The sequence below is a fragment of the Danio rerio genome, chromosome 22 (genome assembly GCF_052040795.2).
Source record: "Danio rerio strain M-AB ecotype USA chromosome 22, GRCz13ab, whole genome shotgun sequence".
Taxonomy (NCBI): domain Eukaryota; kingdom Metazoa; phylum Chordata; class Actinopteri; order Cypriniformes; family Danionidae; genus Danio; species Danio rerio.
Window position 1 is genome coordinate 14,664,870 of NC_141042.1, and position 22,075 is coordinate 14,686,944.

The 22,075-nt window shown below is 34.2% G+C and overlaps 1 protein-coding gene across 1 annotated transcript in view; it reads right to left on the reverse strand.

Annotated features, from left to right (window-relative positions):
• Positions 1–16,590: 16,590 nt before the first annotated feature.
• si:ch211-246m6.5 overlaps positions 16,591–22,075 on the reverse strand; it is a 116,314-nt gene continuing 110,829 nt past the window's right edge. Inside the window, exons 29-32 of the mRNA XM_087304092.1 lie at positions 19,431–19,526; positions 19,104–19,199; positions 16,918–17,015; positions 16,591–16,826 (exon numbers count right to left, since the gene is read on the reverse strand). Coding sequence (XP_087160218.1) covers positions 16,806–16,826; positions 16,918–17,015; positions 19,104–19,199; positions 19,431–19,526 — 311 coding nt within the window. The 3' untranslated portion in view covers positions 16,591–16,805. The remainder of the gene's footprint in view (positions 16,827–16,917; positions 17,016–19,103; positions 19,200–19,430; positions 19,527–22,075) is intronic.

The window sequence follows — 22,075 nt, forward strand, 5'->3', positions numbered from 1 at the left end:
TCCTCTACTGCCTTGCTTTTTATTTTAGAATAGTTTGTTAGTGGTTTTGAATGCCTTTGGGCAATAAGGTTTGAGGGGCTAATAAGGATGGAGTGCAACTCTGCAGGACTATCTACAGCACAAGTAAGACTTAGGAGACTATGTGTATGTGTTTGGTATTCACCACTAGATGTCAGTAGCACACCACTTAAGATTTTTGTTCCAGCATTCAAGCCAAGAAACACAAGTACTTTTTCCATGTAAACGCTCAGTAATTGATTTTAAGAGAACTAATTAAACTTGTGGGGGGAGGGAAACGTAATTATATTACGTAGTCACATTTTAACGCATGGATCTTTGTCAGAACTATGTTTAAACCTAAATTGCCACTGATGTCCTTTTAGACACTAGGTAAGTTTGATCCAAACTAGTTAACCGTTACACTCTCATACATGCATGTGGCAACTGTTCACTAATTTGTTTGACCCTTCAAGCTCTTCTGGCTCACCAAGTTCACGCGTGCACATTCACCCAATAGATGAGCCGCCTGTGGCCCAAACATACGCTCTGACGGGTTTGTTGTTTATCCTGACAGCATCGCCTCTAATCTTTAAGAGCGCCTGCTGGGATGCAAAACAAAGATACGCCATTATAATCCTCCACGAGTTTGCTTGGCACTTAAATTTGCAGGTGAAAGCTCCTGGTAAGTTGCGAAAGTCAGGCATCGGCTCACAGCGACGGTTTCCTGGATACCGGCATTCGTGGAAGCAAGCGGAGCATAAAACAATTCATATTTTTCATTGAACGGTTTTGCAGCTCCAAGTTTACATAGTCAATATGACATAGTTTACACTCCAGTTCCAGTTGAGTGAAGGTGAGTGCCAATTAGCATTTTAAAGGCCTAATTTCCTGTGGAGCAAGATTATAAAGCTCTGCGCGCACCTTTTAAGCACCTGTTTTAAAACTCTGCTGGAAAGAGTGTGATTAGATTGCCAAATTAGAACACTACAACAAAAGCGAACAGTCTCTGCTAGTTTTCTCTCCCGGGTTTTGGAGTGCTCTTAAATACAGGTCATCATACAAAGGACACCTACACAGGGATTGCCACACTTTAAAAGTAACTAATCTTTTTTTGAAAGCATGCCATAAAACATAATCCAAGTGCTAAGGGCAATTGCAAATCATGTCTGATGCTGGTCTGATGCACAAGTGCCAAGATACCATTAGCATCTTGTTATGCAGTGCATTTTCATGTCCTCCATCATAGAGAGTGTCTTAATATATTAAATCAAGTATTAGATTAAAGCTTCTTAAAGATGTAAATCATATTACTAAATTGCACGAGGTGAGGAACTTAAAATTATTTCACTGCACTGGTTTGAGTCAATGTTGCCATTTATTGCTTGCTGTGATATGCAACTTCTAAAATGTTTATTTTTTATTATTTTTTAAATTCCCTACATCTGCTTTGCCTTTTTAATATCCACTTAAGCAAGGATGTCCAAACTTGCTCCTGAAGCCCCACTGCCCTGGAGTTTTGCTCCTACGTTAGTAATAACCACTATTTATTAGTGATGGGCAAAGCTTCGAAACATTATGAAACCCGTCTCCACAGTGACACCTAGTGGTCATTTTTTAATGTATTGCTCTAGACCAGCTTCAGCAACGAAACAGTTGAGCAAATTGAGCTATTTAACACCATGTTGTAAAATTCAGGTTTCAAGTGATTTACTGGAGCGATGAGTTCCTGACTAGCATACAGAAATAATCAATAGTATCTGGATGCAGCCTTTATGATTTAAGCTGAGATTGAACTCAGCGATGCAATGACAGAGACAATGCACTCAATGGAGTGAATGACGTCACTGTGACGGGGAGGGGATAGGTGAGTGCATTAAAAAGTATTGGATGTAGTTCAGATTGCACTGCGACAGGACTGCATCCAGACCACTCTTGAAACAATGGGTTCGAATACAAGGTGAAGCAGCTATAGATGTCAGTTTTTAAATGCTCTGTTATTGTAATGTGTTTTGCTTTAACATTGGTCGGACATCCAAATGAACACTTTGTGAATAATTATGTCTTGTTTAGGTCATAAAAAATGTAACATTATAAAATACTTTAAGTCATAATTTTAGAGTAATTCTACAAGTTGGGATTTGAACTCGGGACATTTGCAGCACAGTTACTCTCTGCATATGCATGGTTTACTGGGCTACATGAAATAGCAATGCAATCTCACACAAATCATAACTTTTTGATTTAGTGTCTAATTTAAACAATCTAACCCAAACAATTTGCTCATTGTAATGGGTTTAGGGTCAGGGTTGGGTGCCATGTCTCCTTTTTAAAATCGTACATTTACATACGACTGAACTCATATGAATTAGCCACTAAACTGACAACACGTAAAATAAGATTTCTCGTCAGATCAGGCTGGAAATAGAGCTTTATTTTCAACTCTGTCATTCAAACACAGAAACGTTTCTAAAATGACCGATGCTTTGAATTGCTTTAGTCATGTGACTTGGGCCCCGTTTACACTGCCAGTTAAATGTGACCCAATTTCGTTTTTTTGCTTATATGTGACACAGATCGGTTCTGTTCTATGACTGTTCATTCATTTTCTTGTCAGCTTAGTCCCTTCATTAATCTCGACGCTGTGTTGAAACATCAGTTTCACGTCAACCATCCCTACAATTCAATAGTCTTTAAACGCAGTAAAAACAGTTGCTTTAGAAACTTTCTGGAAGCAGGTCCCTAATTTTAAAACCTAGGTCTTTAAGTTTTGATGTATTAAATGTACCAACAGATTATCTTATGCACTGACATGATTGGATTGGCGCATATACAAATACAAGCCTACAGTGGATTGCCTGAAAGTGACGTTTTAAGCTGCCAAAAGGCTTTTGCATGCCGCTAGTTCCTAGAACTACTTGCAGAAGTATCCAGATTTTGGCATGTTCACCACAGGACATGGGGCCTCATTTATAAAATGTGCAGAAACTATTGTAAATTTGTTAAAAGATAATTTCGCAAAAGTCTTGTCAACGTTAACAACGCCATGCTTCAGGAATTTGCATACATTTGATGGGATGTGATGGAACGGCCATCAGGATGTATTAATGAAGAATTAAATGCAATCTCTGGTGTTTTGAGGTTGTTTAAATTTGTGTCACTCAAAAGTTATAGCTACGTAACAGGAACAGAACAAAAGGTAGAAAAAGAGAGACCATATAATAAGGTAAAGAAACGTATGAAGGTCTAGCCCAGATGAGAGACACACTTCACGCTTTCATTTCTCCTGTTCGGCTGGAGAATCTTATGAGGGTCTCTCTAGTGCCCTTGCTGACCATTAAAGGAAACTAATTGGAGTCCAGGGACAGACAGCTCTGAGGGCTACCGAAACATTTCAAAGAAAAGAGTTCCCAGAGAAGATCTCTACAAGAAAAAAAAAGAGAAGGAAATACTGCTGAGTTTTGGAGCCTACTCCACTATGTACCTTCTTACTACTCCGACTCAAGGGAAATAAGCAGTGGCGTAGCGGACGGGCCCGCAGGGCACGCACCACGGGGGGGCCCCGCGTGATTAGGGGGCCCCGCGTCGTCGTGATTTTCAATAATTAAAAACCCACCGGCGAACGCAATAATCAAACTCTTGGGAACAACTGTGGTCGGAACCAAAGTTCACAGGTCTGTGTTCTCTGAACACCTCTCAAGCGGTGGACTACTTCATTCTGATTGCTTGCCGCCAATGTTGCCAACTTAGCGACTTTGTCACTAGATTTAGCGACTTTTCAGACCCCCTTAGCGACAAATCTAGCAACTTTTTTGTGTGTTATTGGAGATTTTTTTTAGACTGTCATTTGTCCATACTGTACCGTGACCCTACTCTTCTCAACGAGCTGCGTTTGATGCCGCTGGCCCCTCCCCCGCCTCACAGCACTGACAGGCGGCCCAGTCAGTCCACTACAGCAGCCTCTCCCACCTGCAGCCCGAGAGCAGATCACCCCTCTGCGTACCGACGACAAATGATTTAGCACAGGCAGTGTGAAGGTATTTCCCTTGTACAGTCAAACCGATCTACTTCTACTTTATTTTAACAATTTAATTGGACCGTTTATTCTTTTCTTGTTCACAATCACAGATGTTAGTGACAGTTTCTGAACTTGTCTGAGTTTATTACATATGAGAGATTACTGCACATTCACTACATATCTATAATGACATACTGTATTCAAACAGCAATAAATCTAGTTAAATAAACATGCTTATATAAAGCGTAGGGCAATTATAAATACCCCTTTATTAACCATAGGCTGTTGAACAGAAACGGTAGAACGTGATGACGCCAGTGATATGAAAATTGACGTATGACATATACCCCCCCCCCCCCCTTTATCAGGGGGCCCCGTCAGCGATCCCTGCAGGGGGGCCTCTGCATTTTGCGCTACGCCACTGGAAATAAGAAAGGGGGAAAAAAGTGGGAAAGAAGTCTGAGGTGATGGGTTTCTGGGAGATATGGTTTACTCTGAGTCATCATGCCTGAAAGATTTGATCTGTGGCCAGAAAACTGCTCTCCTTTCTTCTCAGCTTTTCCCTTTTCTCTTCTAATCCCTCTGCGTTTGAGTCTTCAGAGACTGCATGGACTATAGCAATTCGGATTTAGCAGATTTGTACACATAAATTTGTAGCTACGTGAACTGCCTCTTAAATGCTGCTAATCGGATTGTCGCAGACTAGAACAAAGCTGCTGCTTTCTTTTATTTCACAAAAATCTGACATAATGTACGGTTAGCCAGTCATTATAACGCCAAATAAACCCAGACAGGGTGGCTTGATATTAAACGCAGCTCTTTTGTCATCCGATAAATTATTTCAAAAAAGCAATTAATTACTAATTACATCTTTCAAATTTACATTATTTTATGTATCTAACTACCATGTCTGAAAAGTCATTTAAATACTTGACTTAATATTACATTTAATCTGTGTAAATCTTAATGCAATAAAAATTACACTTAATTAATTAAATCAAATTAGTCACATTAGCTAAGGAATTTTAGCTTAATTTAAAATAACTACTTTATGAAATGGTTCAACGTAATGATGCCATATTTCATACATACCATAATATTGTAATTTATTTCTGTCAATTCAGTGTTTTAACCAGTATTAAGCATGTCAAACAAATGTAACCTTTAGTTTACAAAATCTAAATGTTCTACTAAAGATATTAGCATAACAAAAATATAGTTTCTCTGAATTAATTTTTTTATTTAAAAAAGTTTATTTATTTGCAATATTTAAGGCAATTACATAAGTAACAGTTATTAACTTTTTCAACAGTTTATCACTCGCAAAGGTTTGTTTTATGCTAATGAGTTACTACAACGTGAAGTTTTTTGTAGTGAACTAGACTTAATCGGGTAAGTAATTTAACGTGTGCAGACAAGCTAATCTACATTTTTAGTTAATATTTTTATCGAAACCATCTCAAAGATGACAACCTTGATTAGCTTGTGCTAATCAGCAATTCAATGCTAGCATATTTAGCTACAAATCAACAAGGTTAAGCTAACATATTTAGCTACAAGTTTACAGGTCTGTCCATTTTCAGTTCTGTTTTATCCTGTGCTGTTTGTGTTTACTATTTTCTTGTTCTTCAAAAGTAGTTTCGACACCATTTTAGGTGCAATCTGCAGCAGTACCATCAGTAGCTGATTGCTATCATATAGGTACAAAAGCTTAATTTCTCATGTCAAATTCAAACAATAGATCAATAAAGCTCAAAGCTTATTTTATGCAAATGAGTTTTGTTTATCATTCTGGAATGGTTTAGACAATAGATGTGAGGTAAGCTGAAGTGACTAATTTATTCTGTGTAGGCAAGCTATTCTACATTTTTATTTAATATTTTTTATCGAAACCACCCAACAAATAAAGACGGCAACCTTGATTTGCTTGTGCTAATGCTAAAATATTTAGCTACAGGGTAATACAGTATGTATTTAGCTACAAGTTTATAGGTTTGTCCATTTTAACTTCTTTCTGTTTTGTTTTTGTTTCTTACCTACTTTTTCTTGATAAGAAGTTTCAACGCCATTTTGAGTGCAATCTGCAGCAGTACCGTCAGTAGCTAATTGCTAATCAGTCATTTCATCATATAGGTAAAAAACCTTAATTTCTAGTGTCAAGTTCAAACAATAGACCAATTGAAGCTCATAACCCTACAATATGACCTCCAGACAAGCGAAAAGTGATTACATAATATTAAGAGGATAATTAATTTAAATACTTGACATAATACCACATTTAATCTGTGTAAATCTCAACACAGACAATAGAAATGAAACTTAATGAATTAAATATGACGGTTCACTCCGCTGTGGCGACCCTGGATTAATAAAGGGACTAAGCGGAAAAGAAAATGAATGAATGAATTAAATCTGAGTCAAACATGGAATTTTAGCTTCATTTATTATTTAAGAAAAGCATAAAATGGTTCGAAGTAACAATATCCTATTTTGTACATGGAATAATATAGCAATTTAGTTCTTTTTATTTCTTTATTTTCTAAGAGTATGAAATTTTCAGACAAATTTAATGCTTTTTAGTTTACAAAATCTAATTATTCTATAAATATATTGATAACACAAATATAAAGAGTCTCTCAATCAATTTATATGAAAAGGTTGAATTTATTTAAGGTATTTAAGGCAATATAAGTAACATTATTAAGTTACTAAAAAAAAAGTAATTACTTACACTTTACTTTTTTCAGGGAATAAGTTATTTTACTTTCACTAACTAATAACTTTGTACCTAACTATGTATACTTAGCTACAGGGTAATACAGTATGTATTTCGCTACAAGTTTACAGGTTTCTCCATTTTAACTTCCTATCCTGTGCTCTTTTGTGTCTCTTACAAGTTACTTGTTCTTGAAGTTTCAACGCCATTTTGAGTGCAATATGCAGCAGTACCGTCAGTAGCTAATTCATTTCATCGCATAGGTAAAAAAAAAACTAACTTAATTTTTTAAGTCAAGTTCAAACAATAGACCAATTGAAGCTAATAACCCTACAATATGACTGATTATGTAATATTAGGCGAACAATCAATTTTAATATTTGATGTAATACCACGTTTAATCTGTGCAAATCTCAACACAGACAATAGTAATAAAACTTAATGAATTAAATCAGAGTCAAACATGGAATTTTAGCTTCATTTAAAGTGACTAATGCTTCAGAAAAGCACAAACGGGTTCAAAGTATCATACCCTATTTCATACAAACAATAATATTGGATTTTTTTCCCGAGTCAATTCATTGTTTGATAAACGTGGAATTTTCAGACAAATGTAACCTTCTTTAGTTTGCAAAATACAATTATTCTAATAAATACAGAGATATAATAAAAATATAGAGTCTCCGAATTGATTTCTATAAAAAATATAGAATTTATTTAAGGTATTTAAGGCAATATATAAGTAACGATAATTAAATAACTAAGAAAAAGAAAAACACAATCACTAACACTTTACTTTTTCAGAGAATACGTCTTTTTATTTCAGTAACTAATTACTTCGTACCTAACTCTGTTGGACTTATTTTATGCTAATGAGTTTTGTGTTTATCATTCTAGAATGGTTTGTTTAGACTTAATAGATTTGAGGTTACTAATTCTGTGTAGGCAAGCTAATCTACATTTTTATTTAATCATTTTTTTTAATCAAAACCAACCTATAAATAAAAAAGGCAACCTTGATTACCCCGTGCTAATCTGCAATTCAATGCTAACATGTTTAGCTAAAAGGTAATACATATTTAGTTTACAAGTCTGTCCATTTTAACCTCCTTTTCATCCTGTGCTCTTTTGTGTTTCTAACTAGTTACTTGTTCTTGAAAAGTAGTTCCGACGCCATTTTGAGTGCAATCTGTAGTAGTGCCATGTATAGCTAATCGCTAATCGGTCAATTCATTATATAGGTAAAATATCTCATGTCTCATATCAAGTTCAAACAATAGTTCAAATGAAGCTCTTAATCCTTCAATATGACCTCTAGACAAGCGAAAAGTGATTATATAGTATTAAGTGGACAATCCCCGGTAGGTTTAATTATTTATAACACATGGAGTGAGAATCACAGCTTGACAAAAAGATGTTAGAAAGCTGTCATCATCCTCCTCAGCATAGTTAACACTTCTCAACGTGCTAAATAACAACACTGACGGATGTAAGAAAGCAAATAGACGGCTTAATCTTCCTCTGTGGCCACATATGCTCAAAGAGACCTTGTGACATCAGGTTATTAAAGTGGTGAGTTGTGCATAGACAAGCTCATTATTTGAAATGCCCTTGAATAATGTGAAATCACTGATGTGCAGAGCCTGATGTCAACGCATTTTTTTAATTAAGTGGCAGTATCTGGAATAGTTTAATAGGTCAGTAAATAATAATAATTACAGTCATCTTCTGCCAAGAAAAAATAGTTCATTAGCCTATATATGGTTTATTTTCCAAGCAAGCGTATAAACCGCGTATGTGGCTGACTTTAAAGCAAAGTATATGTGTACTAAGATTATAATTAAATGCATTTGATTGCACATGAGCTATTAACCATAAATTAAATATATAGAGAATATTACAAAGCTATAAATTCCCCTGTCGAGTTTACTTCTTGACTTTTGTACTCTGTAAGAGACAGATCATCCATTTTTTTTCGACTTAGTCCCTGATTTATTAGGGGTCGCTACAGCGGAATGAACCGCCAACTATTCAGGCATATGTTTTGCGTGACGGATGCCCTTCCAGCCATAATCCAGCACTGGGAAAGAAGCAATTTGTTTATTATATATTTAACAATGAACAGACAACTTTTCTGGATTTACAGGTCTATGGATTTGCGTAAAATAATATTGGTTTTAAGGCATTGCGCGATGTGTGCTCGCAGTTGAAAAAAAAGTCAACTCTAAGCAGAAAAAGCATGTTACATCAGTCGCATCTTTTTTATTCTCCAATTAAATGCAAGCAGAGGGGTTTTCATTGATTACAGTTCATCCAAAAAAGTATTCATAGCGCTTCAGTTTTCCAATGTTTTTTATGTTTCAACCTTATTCTAAAATTAATTTATTTCGTCAAAATTCTACACACAATACCCCATAATGATAATGTGAAAAAAGATTTTTTTTTGAAATTGTTGCAAATTTATTAAAAATAAAAAACCTGAAAAATCACATGTACATAAGTATTGACAGCCTTTGCTCAAAACTTTGTTGATGCACCTTTGGCAGCAATTGCAGCCTCAAGTCTTTTTGAATATGATGCCACAAGCTTGTCACACCTGTCTTTGGGAATTTTTTCCTCTTTGCAGTACCTCTCAAGCTCTACCAGGTAGGATGGAAAGTGATGGTGTACAGCCATTTTCAGATCTCTCTAGAGATGTTCAATAGGATTTAGGTCTGGGCTCTGGCTGGGCCACTCAAGGACATACACAGAGTTGTTGTGACACCACTTTGTTGATATTTTGGCGGTGTGCTTTGGGTCATTGCCCTGCTAGAAGATTAACAGTCACCCCGGTCTGAGGCCAAGAGCACTCTGAAGCTCGTTTTTATTCAGGATGTCTCTGTACATTGCTGCATTCATGTGTCACTATATCCTGACTAGACTAGACCTGCTGCTGAAAAACATCCCCACAGCATTCTCCAAACGTAACGCCTGGCCTTCACGCCAAAGAGTTCAATTTTAGTCTTATCAGACCAGAGAATTTTCTTTCTTATGGTCTGAGAGTCCTTCAGATGACTTTTGGCAAATTCCAGGTGGGGAGTGGCTTCCACCTGGCCACTCTACCATACAGGCCTGATTGGTGGATTGCTGCACAGTAGGTTGTCCTTCTGTAAGGTTCTCCTCTCTTCTCAGAAGAACGCTGGAGCTCAGAGTGACCATCGGGCTATAGTTCACCTCCCTGACTAAGGCCCTTCACCCCCGATCACTCAGCTTAGATGGCCGGCCAGCTCTAGGAAGAGTCCTGGTGGTTCCAAACATCTTCCACTTATGGATGATGGAGGCCACTGTGCTCATTGGAACTTTTAGAGCAGCTGAAATGTTTCTGAAACCTTCCCCAGCCTTGTGCCTCAAGACAATCCTGTCTAAGAGGTCTACAGACAATTCCTTTATCTTCATGCTTGGTTTGTTTTTTGACATGCACAGTCAACCCTGGGACCTTATATAGACAGGTGTATGCATTTTCAAATCATGTCCAATCAACTGAATTTACCACAGGTGAACTCCAATTAAGCTGCTGAAACATCTCTCATCTCATGTACCTGTGTTCAATTTAGAGCTTCACGGCAAAGGCTGTCAATACTTATGTACATATGACTTTTCAGGTTTTTTATTTTGAATAAATTCACAACAATTTAAAAAAAATCTGTTTTCACATTGTCATTATGGGGTATTGTGTGTAGAATTTTAAGGAAATAAATGAATTTAATCCATTTTAAAATAAAGCTGTAACAAAAAAATATGGAAAAAGTGAAGCGCTATGAATACTTTCTGGATTGAGTGTAAATGCACAACATAGCCTATTTTATTAATATTTCTGGGTGAAATATGACCCAATTCTGGCTAGTTTGAGAAACTCAGACCCTTTCATTTGCTAATGTAAACAAACTAAAACTACTAGCTTAAGTGTTAACTTAAACTTAATTATTTCTTTACTAGTTAAATATAAGTTATGATTAAATAATCTAAGTATTCTTATGTATCATCTGGGCTACTAATACCCTGTCGGAAAAAAATATATATACAAAATGTTAATTTAAATACACAATAGTCTACTTTATTATTATTTCTGGGTAAAACATGACCCAAACAATTCTTGCTAGTTTGAGGGATTCAGACCCTTTCATTTGCTAATGTAAACAAACTAAAACTACTAGCTAACAACTCAGCCAGCGTTTCCATCTGTGTTTACATTCATGTTGAATGTGAGATGAAAAAGAGATGCTGATTGAAAGACATAATAAAAACTGTTTTGATCCAAAAAGCCACAAAGATCAGAGCAAAATAACAGACTCTGTGCATATGTCAGTTTCGTTTATTTTTTTTTTTTGGCGCGTTTTCAAATTAATATTTTACCGCTTCACTCACAGTTTCTCCGCGGACGCGTCTGATGTGGTCGTTGACTGGCCTTGATGGAGTTTAATGTATTACGATTAAAATCCAGGTTCCTATTTTACCTCATAATCCCCGTGTTCTTATTCCCGCTCGAGACCACCTGTGGCGAGAAATTAAGCTACAACCTGAGTCTGACAGGGAGATGATGAAATGCTTTGTCATGAAGTCTTAGCGGGAGGTACGAGACAGGGATCTGCGCGGAGACACACACACTCTGACACACACATTTATAAGGTGCTTAAAGATGTGAACTTGTGTTATCTTAACGGGCAGGAGTTTTTGATGTCTTTAATTGAAGAGTTATCTGAAAATCCGGTATGACTTTCTGAAATACTTTCAGTTCAAGATGACAGGCCTAAAAGAGACCCGTTCACCCAAAAAAGAAAATTGCCAGCATTTGCTTCTAAAACGGTAGCTATTTTGGCTGAATAGTAATAAAAATGTAGGCTATTAAAATCTGTTTAATCTTTCTTTTCCCTCTCACAATTGTTAATCTATATTTCACAGTTCAAATCTTTTTCTTAATTTTATTTTGTAAATGGCCTAGTTTTACAACTTACATCGAGTTAAACAGTAGAGTTTTGCCATTTTTTAATCCATACAGGCCTCTGGGTCTGGGAGGAGCACATTTAGCTTAGCTTAGCATAAATCATTAAACTGGATAAGATTATTAGCATCTTTCTCCAAAAAAAAAGAAGAAAAAGGTGTTTGTGTCTTAGCACATAGTGTAACTACAAAAGTGTCGAGCTTTAAATAGAAAAATTATGAAAACACTTTATTTTAATTGATTTTCTTTAGCAAGATGTTAATGAGCTAATCTAATTCAATGGCTATTTTCCAATACGTTTTCTTTAAGCTTAGTTGAAGGTTGCAGCTTTGAGGTTATATAAAAAAATCTAATTTGTAAGATATAAGCTTAAAAGTGACTGAAATAATGTCAAAATTTCAAGAAATAAAATAGTAATTTTGAGAAAATTGATACAATTTCAATTCCAAGAAAATCTAATTTTAAGGAAAATAAAATTAATAAATAAATTCAAAATGAAAACATTCAAAAACAAAGAACACACAGAAATAGTCGCAAACTGAAAAAAGTGACCCTGGACCTAAAAAACAAAACAAAATTTGAATATTTTTGGCAATGAATATTAACGGCACTCAATCGAAATGGGTCAAAATGTTTTTCTTATACCAAAATCATTAGAATATCAAGTAAAGATTATGTTACATGAATATATTTAGACCATATTTAATAGTAAATATATAAAAACTCAATTTTTGATTAATGATGTGCATTGCTAAGGTCTTAATCTAGTGTGCTTTTAAACATTGACTTTTTAATCTGAAAAATAAAGCATGAAACTTTGACCAATATGAGGAGAGTTTACTCGCATTTGACTAGTTTTAGCTATTTTGGTTCGTTTAGAAACTTTGCAGTGTGAAAGCCAACTGCACCAAGAGCAAAGAGCAACATTGTAACAATTTTAATCCCTGTTTCAGAACAAAACAATCAATCTACAGGTGTGAAAGCACCCTTAGTTAGTTTATTTTAATTCAATTTAGCTTACTTGTTTGAAAAACCGTGTTCAAAATGGTCTAACTTCTAAATTACATACAGTGCATTTTGTTTGGTTCTTTGTTTTAGTTGTTTGGAGAAAAAAAATCTAGAAATGATCTGCAATTTAAATTGCTCGTCTGTATTTACTGTAAACCATGTTTCGGAACAAAACCGGCGTGCAAGCACCCTTAGAAAAATATAGATTTTTTTGAACCCTCATCTTTTCAAAATGTTCTATCTCAAAAAAATAGAATGCTATTGGAACAAACCATACATCAATGGAAATATTATTTAATCAGCTTTCCTATGATGTTTAAATCTACACAATATTGTTGCGAGTTTATATGTCGTGATTTGAAATCTGCAAGTAAAAGTCTTAATTTTGAGAAAAGAAGCCATGGTTAACATTGTACAGTTTTGTACATTGCACAATTATTAGCCCCCCTTAAATTATTAGCCCCATTTATTTTTTTTCCCCAATTTCTGTTTAACGGAGAGCAGTTTTTTTCAACACATTTCTAAACATAATAGTTTTAATAACTTATTTCTAATAACTGAATTATTTTATTTTTGCCATGATGACAGTAAATAACATTTGACTAGATATTTTTCAAGACAATTCTATACAGCTGAAAGTGACATTTAAAGGCTTAACTAAGTTAATTAAGTTAATTCTGCAGGTTAGGGTAGAAAAGTTATTGTATAATGATGGTTTGTTCTGTAGACTATCGAAAAAAATATATAGCTTAAAATGGCTAATAACTGACCTTAAAATGGTTTTTAAAAAAATTCAAAACTGCTTTTATTCTAGCTGAAATAAATAAAAAAGACTTTCTCCAGAAGAAAAAAAATATCAGACATACTGTGAAAATTTCCTTGCTCTGTAAAACATAATTTGGGAAATATTTAAAAAAGAAAAAAGTGGGTTTAAAAATTCTGATTTTAACTGCATTTTTTTTCCTGTGTGTGACAGAAACAAACTTCCATATTTTTTTTGAACAAATTATGTGTGTATATTTGATATTTGTTCTTAATCAATAAATCAAACACTCCTTAGTCCCCTCATAACCTTTTCAAACTGACGCTGGTACAGTTTATCTTTCTCTGCGAGCAGTTTAATATTAGCTGTCCTTTTCTCTCTATTTTTTTCTGCACCTCAGGTAATCGTACACCAACAGCTGGATTATTAGCTATGCATGAGAGGAACTATATCTGCCACCGACTCATTAATGGCCGCCATCAATGGCCGTTAATTAGTTCTTATGCTTGTTTGTGTTGTCTGTTTATATGTTTGCCAGGCGATCGGCGGTGCAAAATAAAATCTGCAGCCACTGCACGCTCCGTCGGCCGTGACACAAACAGCATGTTTGCGTGTTTTTTTTAACATTCCAGTCACATTAAAGGGAACGTCCTCTGAGAAATAGAGTGTAATGGAGTTTCAGGCCACGTAGTTTGGAGGAAGGATGGCCGAGGATGCTAAACTGTCTGTTGCCTGGCTGGAATAACAAGAGAGATCATTTTTCTATCTAACTTAAAGGGACTGTTCACAAATTGTTTTTATAAAAAATACTTATTATTTCACTCCTCTCTAGTTACAAACCTGTTTGCATCTTTTTATAAGCAGATATTTTGAATAATGTTAAACATTGGAGCCATTGACTTCCATAGTAAGAAAAAAAAATACAATGGAAGTCAATGGCGAATATCTTCTTTTATGTTCAGAAACTCAGAAAGGTTTGAGACCACTTGATGAAACAAAACAAATGATCTACAGTCATGAGAGCACCCTTAGACAAATATTTTTTTGAACCGTCATCTCTTCTAATTGTTGTATGTCAGACAAATATTGTGCTATTCTAACAAACCATACATCAATAGAATGATGCTTAAATCTCAATATCTAAAACCTTTTCACTTATTCACACAATAATACTGCAAGTTTAATGGTGTGATTTGTAATATGTAAACTGCGTGTAAAACTCTTAATTTTGAGAAAAGAAGTCATAGTTAACATTGAATTTTTTGTATTGTATTGTATGCACTAATATATTTAATATAATATATAATAGGGTCAAAGCCTCGTATAATTTCATGTAGGACTTTGTGGCATATTTTCCGACAAGATCCACACACGCAGCAGTCAGTAATGGACTGCACACACACACACACGTACACAAAAACACGCGAAACATGGACGTTTTTTTTCCTTTTCTATAACACTCTCACCAGTCCTTACTTCTTATTTGCATCTAAGGGTGCTTTCACACCTACACTTTTGTTTCGGAAAGTATCTCGTTTGCCCAGTTAGCGCGGTTCGTTTGGCATATGTGAACAGGGCAATCATGCTCTGTTCCGCGCCAAAGTAATCGCTCCGAGATCGCTTGAATGAGGTGGTCTCGGCTCGATTGAAACGAACCCTGGAGCGGTCCGATTGCAGTGAGAAAGCGATATGATCCGAGCGCGGTTATATCACAGTGTTTTATGGATATGTAATAGGCTTACGGCTATATGAAGAGAGAATTATGAGTAGGGCGGGAAGTTTCGCGAGTCTCCGGAAGCCCGCAAACGAGTGATGATCTCCCGGTAATCTTGCGTCTCCCTCCCGGTCCTCAAATAGGCATCGTCGCGCACCCTTCTCACCCCACCCCACCGCTTCTCTCCTCAGACACGTCGCGCGCGTGCACTCTGTCAATCACCACCAAACCACCACCTCTCCTGACAGCTTAGCGGGACGCTGCAAAAAAAACCCTGACACTCTGACCAATGTGAGGAGAGTTTACTCGCACGTGACTTGTTTTAGCTCTTTTGGTCCGATTAAAAAACTTTGCAGTGTGAAAGCGAACCGCTCTAAGAGCAAAGAGCAACAATGTAACAATTGTAATCTCTGTTTCGGAACAACTTAATCGATTCACAGGTGTGAAAGCACACCAATACCCCAGTTTGTCACGGGATAATGTTCGTGAGTTAAAGTGAAACTGTCGAACTGCAGTTAAAGTCGAGCATCCTGCTGATTTGATTTAGAAGGGCACTTTTTTGTCAGACGGCTCACCGGTCAGGTATACATCCGCGCTAAACTATCAAGGTGAAAGTCATCATAGCTTGTGTAGAATAGACCCAGCTTACAACCCAACGTTGAAAATAGATTAACGGCGATATTTTTTATTGCGCAATAAGAGTCTCGCGTTAACACAGCATGTTAACTCAGATAACGGCCCGCCACTAACATATATGTGTGTATGTGTGTGTGTGTGTATGTGTTAAAAAACAGCATTAGCGCATATTTTTGAGGGAAATGTGTTTTTATTTATTTGTTTATATATAAATAATTTGTTTTCTTTTAATTTGTTGTTAATATAAACAGTAATTGATTGATAATTATATTTATATAACAATTATGATTTTATAATATTAGATATTTATATTTGTTATTAAAAAATAAATCAGATGATTTTCAAGCTCCAAAATTTTTTTTTAATTTTATTTATTTATTTTTTTGTTTGTTTGCAATCAACCGAAAAGTCAAGAAGTATTTATTTTTTACATTCAAGATAAATGTTTAGATCTAAAAGATTTAAACATTTAAAGTAACAGTTATTACCTCAGGACCTCCAAAATATTAATTGTTTTTGAGTTTATTTATCTATATAGTTTTTGTGCGACTGGTGGTAATTCATATGCATGTAATTACACATTTGTAATAGTAATTTATCCCTTTCTGGAATATTAATTAACATTAATATCATGCTCTATCAATTAAGTAGAGACCTAAAATAATTACGGACTGTCCGGACTTTTCTGTATTATTCATTTTAATCTTGTGTAAATAGATAAATCAGCAAAAATGTTTAAGTTAAAAAAAGCCTACAAATGTTTCATAAAATACACTCATTTATTGTTAAAATCGTTTTCACAAATACTGTAATGTTTAAAAAAGTGTGAACAAAACATTATATTATACCTTATGCATAAATAATATTCTCAGATATGATATTTACAAATTGAAACAGATATTATAACTCGGTCAGGTTAAAAAAATAAGTAGTAAAAATAGTCCTCAGTGCAGAAATGACACTCACATCATCTCCTCATCCTCTCTGGACAGCAAGCTGTAACACAAATATGATGTGGCATTTTTAGATAATGCATAATTCAAAAAAATGTAGAAATCTTTGTGTTTGTAATGACTTGTTTGTTTACTTTTCTAGAGCAGAGAGTCCCCATGTATCCGCTTCTGCAGGCGCACACGTTGGGTCGAACACATCGACTTCCAAACAAACAGCGCTGTTCACAGATGGCTGTCAAATATCACACCGTTATTCACAGTTTGTAAGCTTTTCAGATTATAGATGTCTATTTCAGATGGCAGATATTGAACATTACATTACATTTGTGGGGGGTGGGGGATGTAATGGAATATGCTAATTTGATGGTTAAAGGAAAACATGAACAAATGCTGTTCAGTGCTGTTGTTGATGAATATTGCTGATTTTGGCTTTAAACAAATTAGTTGAGAAAAAAAGTTTGAATTTATTAATGGTAATTGTCCTGATAATTTGCAACTAAATAATGTGTAAAGAATATTTTGCAATATACTTTGCTATTTAAAAATAATATAAAATAAAAATATATACCATTATTGAAATAATTACAAAATCATATATATCAAATATTTAGAAAACATGTAATTTTATTATTGCTTTATTGTATTATTATTACTATTATCATTATTTATGATTGTTATTAATTTATTATTATTAAATTAGCTATTAATTTAAAATACATTAAATATCACTAATTAAGAATTTACAACATCATATTTAATTATATCTAATATTATCTAATATAAATATTTGATTGTTATTATTATTATTATTATTATTATTATTATTAATAAAACATTTTATTTAGGAAAACTTTTTTTACATTTTAAACTTTTTATTATTTCTTTATAATAATAATAATTATTATTATTTTTATTATTATTGGTGTTATTAATTTTGTTATTATTATATTGATAAAACCTTTTTTCTTTAGGAAAAAGTCATTTTATTATTTATTTATTTATTGTTATTATTATTATTATTATTATTATTATTATAATAAAATTATTAAATACAAAATACACTATATATCACTAATAAAGTATTTACAACATCATATATAATATTTTGTTGTTGTTATTATTATTATTATTTATGATTGTTATTAATTCTTTTATTATTATTATTATTATTATTAAAAACATTTTTCTTTAGGAACATTTCATTTTATTATTTATTATATTGTTAGTCTTATTGTGGTTAATATTTATGATTGTTATAAATTATTATTATTAATATTTTAAATAATAATAATAATAAAATAATAAACAATTTTCTTTATAATGTAATTATTAATGTTTTTACTGATTAATTAATATTACTGATTAGATTAATATTAATTATTTAAAAATATAACAAAATCATTTTCTTTAGAAAGGCATGCACTAATAATTTAACACCTTACACAAATAAATATTATTATTAATATTATAATTTTAAAAAGTCTAAAACGAATCAAAAAGAATTCTTGCTAATGTTTTTTTGTAAACTCCACTAATGAATGGAAACGGATGAACTGATTCATATTTAAGTATTACTAATTACATTATTTTATTATAACAATATTATTATATTAGTGTTTTAATGGAAATAATAAATAAACAAAAACATGCTTTAAAGACAACATTATACATTGTCTGCTCATTAATGTTTCTGAAAAACAAAATGGTAGTATATATTTATTTTGAATAAGACAATATACATTTCATTTCACAAATTAAACATTTAAAACTTCAATAATAAACATTTTTCTTCAACATGAACTGATGAACAATTTAAAATAGATCAACCCATATAATAATAATAATAATATTAAACCAACATATTTTTTCTTAATAACCATTTACATTATATAATTATAAATAATTATAAATAAGTTATAAATTGAATATCATTTAAAAATATAAAAATATGTTTTAATTTAAATAGTAAAATATATTTTATATGTAATACTTTAAATATAAACTATAAACAATGTTTTATTAATAATAATAATACTAAAATCCTAAAAATGCAATTATTAATTATTTACAGTGAATAAATAAATAAATAAATAAATAAATAAATAAATAAATAAATAAATAATATAATATAATATAATATAATATAATATAATATAATATAATATAATATAATATAATATAATATAAAGGCATACACTAATGATTTAACCATTTGTTCATAATTTGAGTTATTAATTGCATGCATGTATATCTTTATTTGGGGTCTGGACTGGTCATGGAATGTGTGTTTGGAGGATCTGTGTTTTTGGGAAAGACTCACGGATCTGGCAGATTGTTCCTCTCCAGCCGGGACTGCAGAGGCAGCTGTTCGGCCCCACACACTCACCACCATTCACACACTTCTGCACACACACCGCTGGAGAAACACAAACACGCACACTGTTATATCATTCCCACACAGCTGGATCTGTTATTTTACATATTAACTTTGAGGTTTATGCTCATAGTCGGTTTTAGTGCAAGTTGTGATCGACTTTTCTTCTCTGTTGTGAGATGTTCTTTATTTCACACCTTTGGGGTCATTTGCTGTCATGGGGTCAAAAGGTCACTGTCATCTTTACTTCAGGTTGTTTTATTTTTTACTCACGTTTATCACATCTCTTTCCTCTCCAGCCCGATGCACAGTCACAAACATCTGGTCCAATGCAGCGTCCTCCGTTCACACACACTGGTTCACACACACCTGCAGAGAAATACTAAGGTAAAGCCCTGGATTCATTCACACCAGGGGGAGCTAGAACTAAACTACAGTCAAAAAGAGACTGGAAGAACTACACTCATCGGCCACTTTATTAGGTACACCTGACTAGTACCAGACTGAGAAGGGTCTGGCTGCAGAGTTGCACTTGCATCTTCAGGCTTGCACTCTCGGGCTTGCACGCTCAGGCACCCAGGCTTCCTATGCAAGTGACGTAATTTACAATTGACACCTGCTCTCCTGTCATGTCCCTTGAAATGAACACAAATAAACCAAAAGTAAGTTTCCAGTTCGTTTGCATCGCCAGTGATGACATTGTCAAATAATTCTATAAGTACTTAGGTTGTACACCATGACAGACCCACCCCATAGTTGATTGTTATATCAACTAAATATCAGTCTAAATATACAGACAAGGTATTCTTCCACAGTTCTGAATAAAATTTAAAAAACGGGTGTCGATTGTAAATGACGTCACTTGCAGAGGAAGCGCGGTTGCCTGAGCGTGCAAGCCTGAAGGTGCAAGTACAAATCTGCAGCCAGACTCTATTGACCGCATTGGACGGCTTTTGAGAGGGTGCTCGCTGCAGAGCCATTTGAGCAGAGCTGAGCTCCAGCGAGGGGGAGCATGAGCTCTTGCTCCTCCTCCTGTAAGCTGTTTTAATGCGTACACCAACCCCACCCCTAACCCTACCCCCAGTGACATCACTCGTAGAAGAAGTGCAAAAAAGGTGGAGCTCAAGCTCAAGCTCCCCCTCGCTGGAGCTCAGCTCGCCCAAATGGCTCTGCAGCGAGCACCACTTGCTGCTTTTTGCCTTCAGAACTGTCTTAATTTTTTGCCATAGATTCAACAAGTTGCTGGAAATATTCCTGAGATTTTGATTCATATTTACATGATAGCATCACACAGTTTCTGCAGATTTGTTGACTCCACATCCATGATGTGAATCTCTCGTTCAACCACATTCCAAAGGTGCTCTATTGGATTGAGATCTGGTAAACTGTGGAGGTTTTTGCGTACAGTGAACTCATTGTCATGTTCAAGAAACCAGTCTGAGTTGATTTTCTCTTTTTTGGACCACTCTCTGTAAACCCTAGAGATGGTTGTACGTGAAAACCCCAGAAGATCAGCAGTGTCTGAAATACTCAAAGCAGCCTGCCTGGCACCAAAAACCATGCCACGTTCAAAGTCACTTAAATCACCTTTCTTCCCCTTTCTGATACTTTGTTTGAACTGCAGCAGATCGTCTTGACCATGTCTACATGCCTAAATGCATTGAGTTGCTGCCTTGTAATTGGCTGATTAAAAAATTTGTATTAACGAGAAGTTGTACTGGTGTACCTAATAAAGTGACCGGTGAGTGTAAATTATGTTTTTCTGTATGTTCAGATGAACATACATATATTGGTTGTAAATACTTCAATAAATATTAAGTTAAGGATTAAGAAAAATCTGTAAATGTTGTAATGATCCGGCATATTACCCAAGGATGGGCAGGTGTCATGCACATGGGGGTGGGGTGTCGCGGACGAAAGTGAAGAGGGATTTGGAGTCATAAAAGAAAGTGAAAGTGTACAGCGGACGGGGGAGTAGGGCGGTTGAGGATGGGGATTGGTAAAATGAGATGCCGAACCGATACCCATTAGGCCCGGATGATAATAGCATTGAATTATTCATAATTTTGTTTTTAATAGTTCAATATTAAATTATTAGCATTATCTGTTATTAGAATGAATACCTAATGGTTTATTATTAATAGCTGATTAAGCATTTATAAATTTGAATATTAGTAAGCTGCCTCTGTCATAACTTAAAATATCAAATATTTATTATTTGTAAACATAATTTAATACAAATTGTATTATTAATAAATTAAGTTATGAAATTATAAATTTATAAATGTTCTGTCACTTAAATTTATTATTATCATTACTATTTAATAATGCTGTCTTAATTCATAAATTAGTTTTATCCATTTTTATTAGTTTGAGCATTCGTTATGGCATTATGAATTAACAAGCTGTTTACTTTCTGTGGTGTGAAGTATACGTTCAGAAATTTTCATGTACTCTTGACCTCAGCATAAGGAAATTTCCAATATTTCTCAAATGTTATTTTAATTGGTAAAAAAAATCCATATAACAAGTCTTGCCATGCAAATTGATCCATTCCAAGGCCCATATGCTTGATAACTCACTGTATTTGCTCAGACGCATCTCTCTTCCTCCTCGATCAGACAGGCCATATGTAAACGCCTCAACTCACAGCCGATCTTGGCTTCCAGAGCAGCATTTTCCCCTTGTTTTAATCACCAAAACAACTCTATGCTTCGCTTCCAGATGTTTGATATGAATCCCTATGCATTTCCAATAGGGCAGAGAAGTGCAAAACTACATGTTTATGAAGGACTGAAAAAACTGACTGTAGTGTAGAAGACTACATCAGCCTTTTTGGCTGATTTTAAACAAACATTTACATGGAAAACATAGTGTTGTTGTTGGTTGCAACTAAACCACACATTAAACAACTAATT